The sequence below is a fragment of the Oncorhynchus clarkii genome, unplaced genomic scaffold, assembly GCF_045791955.1.
Source record: "Oncorhynchus clarkii lewisi isolate Uvic-CL-2024 unplaced genomic scaffold, UVic_Ocla_1.0 unplaced_contig_8908_pilon_pilon, whole genome shotgun sequence".
Taxonomy (NCBI): domain Eukaryota; kingdom Metazoa; phylum Chordata; class Actinopteri; order Salmoniformes; family Salmonidae; genus Oncorhynchus; species Oncorhynchus clarkii.
In genome coordinates, this window is record NW_027260953.1 from 159,120 (window position 1) to 171,003 (window position 11,884).

Genomic DNA, 11,884 nt, shown 5'->3' on the forward strand with positions numbered 1-11,884 from the left:
GCTGAACACTATGTAACTCTACATATTAACCCCCACCATGCTGAACACTATGTAACTACATATTAACCCCCACCATGCTGAACACTATGTAACTCTACATATTGACCCCCACCATGCTGAACACTATGTAACTCTACATATTAACCACTGACCCCCACCATGCTGAACACTATGTAACTCTACATATTAACCCCCACCATGCTGAACACTATTTAACTATACATATTAACCCCCACCATGCTGAACACTATGTAACTACATATTAACTCCCACCATGCTGAACACTATGTAACTCTACATATTGACCCCCACCATGCTGAACACTATGTAACTCTACATATTAACCCCCACCATGCTGAACACTATGTAACTCTACATATTGACCACTGACCCCCACCATGCTGAACACTATGTAACTCTACATATTAACCCCCACCATGCTGAACACTATGTAACTCTACATATTAACCCCCACCATGCTGAACACTATGTAACTCTACATATTAACCACTGACCCCCACCATGCTGAACACTATGTAACTCTACATATTGACCCCCACCATGCTGAACACTATGTAACTCTACATATTAACCCCCACCATGCTGAACACTATGTAACTCTACATATTAACCACTGACCCCCACCATGCTGAACACTATGTAACTCTACATATTAACCCCCACCATGCTGAACACTATGTAACTCTACATATTAACCCCCACCATGCTGAACACTATGTAACTCTACATATTAACCCCCACCATGCTGAACACTATGTAACTCTACATATTAACCCCCACCATGCTGAACACTATGTAACTCTACATATTAACCCCCACCATGCTGAACACTATGTAACTACATATTGACCCCCACCATGCTGAACACTATGTAACTCTACATATTAACCACTGACCCCCACCATGCTGAACACTATGTAACTCTACATATTGACCCCCACCATGCTGAACACTATTTAACTCTACATATTAACCCCCACCATGCTGAACACTATGTAACTACATATTAACTCCCACCATGCTGAACACTATGTAACTCTACATATTGACCCCCACCATGCTGAACACTATGTAACTCTACATATTAACCCCCACCATGCTGAACACTATGTAACTCTACATATTGACCACTGACCCCCACCATGCTGAACACTATGTAACTCTACATATTAACCCCCACCATGCTGAACACTATGTAACTCTACATATTAACCCCCACCATGCTGAACACTATGTAACTCTACATATTGACCACTGACCCCCACCATGCTGAACACTATGTAACTAACTACATATTAACTCCCACCATGCTGAACACTATGTAACTCCACATAATAACCCCCACCATGCTGAACACTATGTAACTCTACATATTGACCCCCACCATGCTGAACACTATGTAACTACATATTGACCCCCACCATGCTGAACACTATGTAACTCTACATATTAACCACTGACCCCCACCATGCTGAACACTATGTAACTCTACATATTAACCCCCACCATGCTGAACACTATGTAACTCTACATATTGACCCCCACCATGCTGAACACTATGTAACTCTACATATTGACCCCCACCATGCTGAACACTATGTAACTCTACATATTAACCCCCACCATGCTGAACACTATGTAACTCTACATATTAACCACTGACCCCCACCATGCTGAACACTATGTAACTCTACATATTAACCACTGACCCCCACCATGCTGAACACTATGTAACTCTACATATTGACCCCCACCATGCTGAACACTATGTAACTCTACATATTAACCACTGACCCCCACCATGCTGAACACTATGTAACTCTACATATTGACCCCCACCATGCTGAACACTATGTAACTCTACATATTAACCCCCACCATGCTGAACACTATGTAACTCTACATATTAACCACTGACCCCCACCATGCTGAACACTATGTAACTCTACATATTAACCACTGACCCCCACCATGCTGAACACTATTTAACTCTACATATTAACCCCCACCATGCTGAACACTATGTAACTCTACATATTAACCCCCACCATGCTGAACACTATGTAACTCTACATATTAACCACTGACCCCCACCATGCTGAACACTATGTAACTCTACATATTAACCCCCACCATGCTGAACACTATGTAACTCTACATATTGACCCCCATCATGCTGAACACTATGTAACTCTACATATTAACCCCCACCATGCTGAACACTATGTAACTCTACATATTGACCCCCACCATGCTGAACACTATGTAACTCTACATATTAACTCCCACCATGCTGAACACTATGTAACTCTACATATTAACCACTGAACCCCACCATGCTGAACACTATGTAACTCTACATATTAACCACTGACCCCCACCATGCTGAACACTATGTAACTCTACATATTGACCCCCACCATGCTGAACACTATGTAACTCTACATATTAACCACTGACCCCCACCATGCTGAACACTATGTAACTCTACATATTAACCACTGACCCCCACCATGCTGAACACTATTTAACTCTACATATTAACCCCCACCATGCTGAACACTATGTAACTCTACATATTAACCCCCACCATGCTGAACACTATGTAACTCTACATATTAACCACTGACCCCCACCATGCTGAACACTATGTAACTCTACATATTAACCCCCACCATGCTGAACACTATGTAACTCTACATATTAACCCCCACCATGCTGAACACTATGTAACTCTACATATTGACCCCCACCATGCTGAACACTATGTAACTCTACATATTAACTCCCACCATGCTGAACACTATGTAACTCTACATATTAACCACTGAACCCCACCATGCTGAACACTATGTAACTCTACATATTAACCACTGACCCCCACCATGCTGAACACTATGTAACTCTACATATTAACCCCCACCATGCTGAACACTATGTAACTCTACATATTAACCCCCACCATGCTGAACACTATGTAACTACATATTAACTCCCACCATGCTGAACACTATTTAACTCTACATATTAACCCCCACCATGCTGAACACTATGTAACTCTACATATTAACCACTGACCCCCACCATGCTGAACAGTATGTAACTCTACATATTGACCCCCACCATGCTGAACACTATGTAACTCTGCATATTAACCACTGACCCCCACCATGCTGAACACTATGTAACTCTACATATTGACCCCCACCATGCTGAACACTATGTAACTCTACATATTAACCACTGACCCCCACCATGCTGAACACTATGTAACTCTACATATTAACCCCCACCATGCTGAACACTATGTAACTACATATTAACCCCCACCATGCTGAACACTATGTAACTCTACATATTGACCCCCACCATGCTGAACACTATGTAACTCTACATATTAACCACTGACCCCCACCATGCTGAACACTATGTAACTCTACATATTAACCCCCACCATGCTGAACACTATTTAACTATACATATTAACCCCCACCATGCTGAACACTATGTAACTACATATTAACTCCCACCATGCTGAACACTATGTAACTCTACATATTGACCCCCACCATGCTGAACACTATGTAACTCTACATATTAACCCCCACCATGCTGAACACTATGTAACTCTACATATTGACCACTGACCCCCACCATGCTGAACACTATGTAACTCTACATATTAACCCCCACCATGCTGAACACTATGTAACTCTACATATTAACCCCCACCATGCTGAACACTATGTAACTCTACATATTAACCACTGACCCCCACCATGCTGAACACTATGTAACTCTACATATTGACCCCCACCATGCTGAACACTATGTAACTCTACATATTAACCCCCACCATGCTGAACACTATGTAACTCTACATATTAACCACTGACCCCCACCATGCTGAACACTATGTAACTCTACATATTAACCCCCACCATGCTGAACACTATGTAACTCTACATATTAACCCCCACCATGCTGAACACTATGTAACTCTACATATTAACCCCCACCATGCTGAACACTATGTAACTCTACATATTAACCCCCACCATGCTGAACACTATGTAACTACATATTGACCCCCACCATGCTGAACACTATGTAACTCTACATATTAACCACTGACCCCCACCATGCTGAACACTATGTAACTCTACATATTGACCCCCACCATGCTGAACACTATTTAACTCTACATATTAACCCCCACCATGCTGAACACTATGTAACTACATATTAACTCCCACCATGCTGAACACTATGTAACTCTACATATTGACCCCCACCATGCTGAACACTATGTAACTCTACATATTAACCCCCACCATGCTGAACACTATGTAACTCTACATATTGACCACTGACCCCCACCATGCTGAACACTATGTAACTAACTACATATTAACTCCCACCATGCTGAACACTATGTAACTCCACATAATAACCCCCACCATGCTGAACACTATGTAACTCTACATATTGACCCCCACCATGCTGAACACTATGTAACTACATATTGACCCCCACCATGCTGAACACTATGTAACTCTACATATTAACCACTGACCCCCACCATGCTGAACACTATGTAACTCTACATATTAACCCCCACCATGCTGAACACTATGTAACTCTACATATTGACCCCCACCATGCTGAACACTATGTAACTCTACATATTGACCCCCACCATGCTGAACACTATGTAACTCTACATATTAACCCCCACCATGCTGAACACTATGTAACTCTACATATTAACCACTGACCCCCACCATGCTGAACACTATGTAACTCTACATATTAACCACTGACCCCCACCATGCTGAACACTATGTAACTCTACATATTGACCCCCACCATGCTGAACACTATGTAACTCTACATATTAACCACTGACCCCCACCATGCTGAACACTATGTAACTCTACATATTGACCCCCACCATGCTGAACACTATGTAACTCTACATATTAACCCCCACCATGCTGAACACTATGTAACTCTACATATTAACCACTGACCCCCACCATGCTGAACACTATGTAACTCTACATATTAACCACTGACCCCCACCATGCTGAACACTATTTAACTCTACATATTAACCCCCACCATGCTGAACACTATGTAACTCTACATATTAACCCCCACCATGCTGAACACTATGTAACTCTACATATTAACCACTGACCCCCACCATGCTGAACACTATGTAACTCTACATATTAACCCCCACCATGCTGAACACTATGTAACTCTACATATTGACCCCCATCATGCTGAACACTATGTAACTCTACATATTAACCCCCACCATGCTGAACACTATGTAACTCTACATATTGACCCCCACCATGCTGAACACTATGTAACTCTACATATTAACTCCCACCATGCTGAACACTATGTAACTCTACATATTAACCACTGAACCCCACCATGCTGAACACTATGTAACTCTACATATTAACCACTGACCCCCACCATGCTGAACACTATGTAACTCTACATATTAACCCCCACCATGCTGAACACTATGTAACTCTACATATTAACTCCCACCATGCTGAACACTATGTAACTACATATTAACTCCCACCATGCTGAACACTATTTAACTCTACATATTAACCCCCACCATGCTGAACACTATGTAACTCTACATATTAACCACTGACCCCCACCATGCTGAACAGTATGTAACTCTACATATTAACCCCCACCATGCTGAACACTATGTAACTCTACATATTGACCCCCACCATGCTGAACACTATGTAACTCTACATATTAACCACTGACCCCCACCATGCTGAACACTATGTAACTCTACATATTGACCCCCACCATGCTGAACACTATGTAACTCTACATATTAACCACTGACCCCCACCATGCTGAACACTATGTAACTCTACATATTAACCCCCACCATGCTGAACACTATGTAACTCTACATATTAACCCCCACCATGCTGAACACTATGTAACTACATATTAACCCCCACCATGCTGAACACTATGTAACTCTACATATTGACCCCCACCATGCTGAACACTATGTAACTCTACATATTAACCACTGACCCCCACCATGCTGAACACTATGTAACTCTACATATTAACCCCCACCATGCTGAACACTATTTAACTCTACATATTAACCCCCACCATGCTGAACACTATGTAACTCTACATATTAACCCCCACCATGCTGAACACTATGCAACTCTACATATTAACCACTGACCCCCACCATGCTGAACACTATGTAACTCTACATATTAACCCCCACCATGCTGAACACTATGTAACTCTACATATTGACCCCCACCATGCTGAACACTATGTAACTCTACATATTAACCCCCACCATGCTGAACACTATGTAACTCTACATATTAACCACTGACCCCCACCATGCTGAACACTATGTAACTCTACATATTAACCCCCACCATGCTGAACACTATGTAACTCTACATATTAACCCCCACCATGCTGAACACTATGTAACTCTACATATTAACCCCCACCATGCTGAACACTATGTAACTCTACATATTAACCCCCACCATGCTGAACACTATGTAACTCTACATATTAACCCCCACCATGCTGAACACTATGTAACTACATATTGACCCCCACCATGCTGAACACTATGTAACTCTACATATTAACCACTGACCCCCACCATGCTGAACACTATGTAACTCTACATATTGACCCCCACCATGCTGAACACTATTTAACTCTACATATTAACCCCCACCATGCTGAACACTATGTAACTACATATTAACTCCCACCATGCTGAACACTATGTAACTCTACATATTGACCCCCACCATGCTGAACACTATGTAACTCTACATATTAACCCCCACCATGCTGAACACTATGTAACTCTACATATTGACCACTGACCCCCACCATGCTGAACACTATGTAACTCTACATATTAACCCCCACCATGCTGAACACTATGTAACTCTACATATTAACCCCCACCATGCTGAACACTATGTAACTCTACATATTAACCACTGACCCCCACCATGCTGAACACTATGTAACTACATATTAACTCCCACCATGCTGAACACTATTTAACTCTACATATTAACCCCCACCATGCTGAACACTATGTAACTCAACATATTAACCACTGACCCCCACCATGCTGAACAGTATGTAACTCTACATATTAACCCCCACCATGCTGAACACTATGTAACTCTACATATTGACCCCCACCATGCTGAACACTATGTAACTCTACATATTAACCACTGACCCCCACCATGCTGAACACTATGTAACTCTACATATTGACCCCCACCATGCTGAACACTATGTAACTCTACATATTAACCACTGACCCCCACCATGCTGAACACTATGTAACTCTACATATTAACCCCCACCATGCTGAACACTATGTAACTACATAGTAACCACTGACCCCCACCATGCTGAACACTATGTAACTCTACATATTAACCCCCACCATGCTGAACACTATGTAACTACATATTAACCCCCACCATGCTGAACACTATGTAACTCTACATATTGACCCCCACCATGCTGAACACTATGTAACTCTACATATTAACCACTGACCCCCACCATGCTGAACACTATGTAACTCTACATATTAACCCCCACCATGCTGAACACTATTTAACTCTACATATTAACCCCCACCATGCTGAACACTATGTAACTACATATTAACTCCCACCATGCTGAACACTATGTAACTCTACATATTGACCCCCACCATGCTGAACACTATGTAAGTCTACATATTAACCCCCACCATGCTGAACACTATGTAACTCTACATATTGACCACTGACCCCCACCATGCTGAACACTATGTAACTCTACATATTGACCACTGACCCCCACCATGCTGAACACTATGTAACTCTACATATTAACCCCCACCATGCTGAACACTATGTAACTCTACATATTAACCCCCACCATGCTGAACACTATGTAACTCTACATATTAACCACTGACCCCCACCATGCTGAACACTATGTAACTCTACATATTAACCCCCACCATGCTGAACACTATGCAACTCTACATATTAACCACTGACCCCCACCATGCTGAACACTATGTAACTCTACATATTAACCCCCACCATGCTGAACACTATGTAACTCTACATATTGACCCCCACCATGCTGAACACTATGTAACTCTACATATTAACCCCCACCATGCTGAACACTATGTAACTCTACATATTAACCACTGACCCCCACCATGCTGAACACTATGTAACTCTACATATTAACCCCCACCATGCTGAACACTATGTAACTCTACATATTAACCCCCACCATGCTGAACACTATGTAACTCTACATATTAACCCCCACCATGCTGAACACTATGTAACTCTACATATTAACCCCCACCATGCTGAACACTATGTAACTCTACATATTAACCCCCACCATGCTGAACACTATGCAACTCTACATATTAACCCCCACCATGCTGAACACTATGTAACTACATATTAACTCCCACCATGCTGAACACTATGTAACTCTACATATTGACCCCCACCATGCTGAACACTATGTAACTCTACATATTAACCCCCACCATGCTGAACACTATGTAACTCTACATATTGACCACTGACCCCCACCATGCTGAACACTATGTAACTCTACATATTAACCCCCACCATGCTGAACACTATGTAACTCTACATATTAACCCCCACCATGCTGAACACTATGTAACTCTACATATTAACCACTGACCCCCACCATGCTGAACACTATGTAACTCTACATATTAACCCCCACCATGCTGAACACTATGCAACTCTACATATTAACCACTGACCCCCACCATGCTGAACACTATGTAACTCTACATATTAACCCCCACCATGCTGAACACTATGTAACTCTACATATTGACCCCCACCATGCTGAACACTATGTAACTCTACATATTAACCCCCACCATGCTGAACACTATGTAACTCTACATATTAACCCCCACCATGCTGAACACTATGTAACTCTACATATTAACCACTGACCCTCACCATGCTGAACACTATGTAACTCTACATACCTGCAGGCCTACAATGTAAACCAGGGACTTGTTAGTTACGGAGATCTGACCAAGGAGTTGAGTGACTGGAACCTTGGGGATGGAGGAATGGAAAGGTACAAACAGGCTGAACACTGGGCCTAGCCTGGAGGAGAGGTGAGGAGGAGAGGGGGAAGGAGAGAGGGGAGGTGAGGAGGAGAGAGGAGAGGGAAGGAGAGAGGGGAGGTGAGGAGGAGAGAGGAGAGGAGAGAGGGGAGGTGAGGAGAGGAGAGGGGAGGTGAGGAGGAGAGGGGAAGGAGAGAGGAGAGGGAAGGAGAGAGGGGAGGTGAGGAGGAGAGAGGAGAGGGGAAGGAGAGAGGAGAGGGAAGGAGAGAGGGGAGGTGAGGAGGAGAGAGGAGAGGGAAGGGGAGGTGAGGAGGAGAGGGAAGGAGAGAGGGGAGGTGAGGAGGAGAGAGGAGAGGGAAGGAGAGGGGAGGTGAGGAGGAGAGAGGAAGGAGAGAGGAGAGGGAAGGAGAGAGGAGAAGTGAGGAGGAGAGAGGAGAGGGGAAGGAGAGAGGAGAGGAGAAGGAGAGAGGGGAGGTGAGGAGAGAGGAGAGGGGAAGGAGAGAGGAGGTGAGGAGGAGAGTGGAGAGGGAAGGAGAGAGGGGAGGGGAGGTGAGGAGGAGAGAGGAGAGGGGAAGGAGAGAGGGGAGGTGAGGAGGAGAGGAGGAGAGGATGGAGGTGAGGAGGAGAGAGGGGAGGTGAGGAGGAGAGAGGGGAGGTGAGGAGGAGAGAGGGGATGGGGAAGGAGAGAGGGGATGGGGAAGGAGAGAGGGGATGGGGAAGGAGAGAGGGGATGGGGAAGGAGTGAGGGGAGGTGGAGGAGAGAGGGGAGGTGAGGAGGAGAGAGGGGAGGTGAGGAGGAGAGAGGGGATGGGGAAGGAGAGAGGGGGAGGTGAGGAGGAGAGAGGAGGAGGTGAGGAGGAGAGAGGAGGAGGTGAGGAGGAGAGAGGGGATGGGGAAGGAGAGAGGGGAGGTGAGGATGAGAGAGGGGAGGTGAGGATGAGAGAGGGGAGGTGAGGATGAGAGAGGGGAGGGAAGGAGAGAGGGGAGGTAAGGAAGAGAGAGGGGATGGGGAAGGAGAGAGGGGAGGGAAGGAGAGAGGGGAGGTGAGGAGGAAAGGAGGAAAGGAAAGGAGAAGATGGTTAAAACAATGTTCTGTTCACAAACACCAAACCTCTGAGCAGATATACAGTAAAGTATATTTCTATTAGAGGAAGTAAGAGTGAATCATTATAGACCAGCAGCTAACCTCAGAGCCCTGCCATTACAGTCACTCACAGCAGGACACGCACAGTCACACACACACACAGTCACCCACACACACACACACCAGGACACGCACAGTCACCCACACACACCAGGACACGCAGTCACCCACACACACACCAGGACACGCACAGTCACCCACACACACACCAGGACACGCACAGTCACCCACACACACACCAGGACACGCACAGTCACACACACACACACACCAGGACACGCACAGTCACACACACACACACCAGGACACGCACAGTCCCCCACACACACACACCAGGACACGCACAGTCACCCACACACACACCAGGACACGCACAGTCACCCACACACACACCAGGACACGCACAGTCACCCACACACACACCAGGACACGCACAGTCACCCACACACACACCAGGACACGCACAGTCACCCACACACACACCAGGACACGCACAGTCACCCACCCACACACACACCAGGACACGCACAGTCACCCACACACACACCAGGACACGCACAGTCACAAACACACACACACACACCAGGACACGCACAGTCACCCACACAGTCACCCCCACACACACCAGGACACGCACAGTCACCCACACCAGGACACGCAGTCACCCACCCACACACACACACACACGGACACGCAGTCACCCACACACACACGAGGACACGCACAGTCACCCACACACACACACACACACACACACACGGACACGCAGTCACCCACACATACACACACGAGGACACGCATGGTCGCCCACACACACACACACACACACGGACACGCACAGTCACCCACACGGACAGTCACCCACACACACACAGTCACCCACACATGCACACACAAGGACACGCACAGTCACACACACACACAGAATGGAGATGAGCATCACAGGATGAGCCATATCTGATATGTCCATGCTTGACGCACACACACACACACACACACACACACACACACACACACACACACACACACACACACACACACACACACACACACACACACACACACACACACACACACACACACACACCTACTAGTAATAGTGAGAGCCTGAGGGTATGAATACAGTTCGTATTAAAAGTAGAGATTCATTTTTTATGAACTCCACATGAAGGATCAGAATGAGGAACATGACAGCAGCCCAGAGAGGTCATGAGAGGGTCATTAGTAGTGATGGGAGGAGACAGATCCATACAGTTACATGTCCAGTTGGCTGTAGCTGCACCAAAACTACAGTAGGTTTCCTTCATAGCGTATTCTCCATCTTTTTAAATAGGGAGACAATGTGTTTTCACTCTCTCTCTATCACACCACGAGGCCCCCCGGTAATATCACACCACGAGGCCCCCCCGGTAATATCACACCACGAGGCCCCCCGGTAATATCACACCACGAGGCCCCCCGGTAATATCACACCACGAGGTCCCCTGGTAATATCA

The 11,884-nt window shown here is 45.3% G+C and overlaps 1 protein-coding gene across 1 annotated transcript in view; it reads right to left on the bottom strand.

Annotated features, from left to right (window-relative positions):
* LOC139402511 (ubiquitin-associated domain-containing protein 2-like) overlaps positions 1-11,884 on the bottom strand; it is a 42,711-nt gene that overhangs the window by 14,866 nt on the left and 15,961 nt on the right. The window contains exon 5 of the mRNA XM_071146501.1: positions 9,161-9,284. Within this exon, the coding sequence (XP_071002602.1) occupies positions 9,161-9,284 (124 nt within the window). The remainder of the gene's footprint in view (positions 1-9,160; positions 9,285-11,884) is intronic.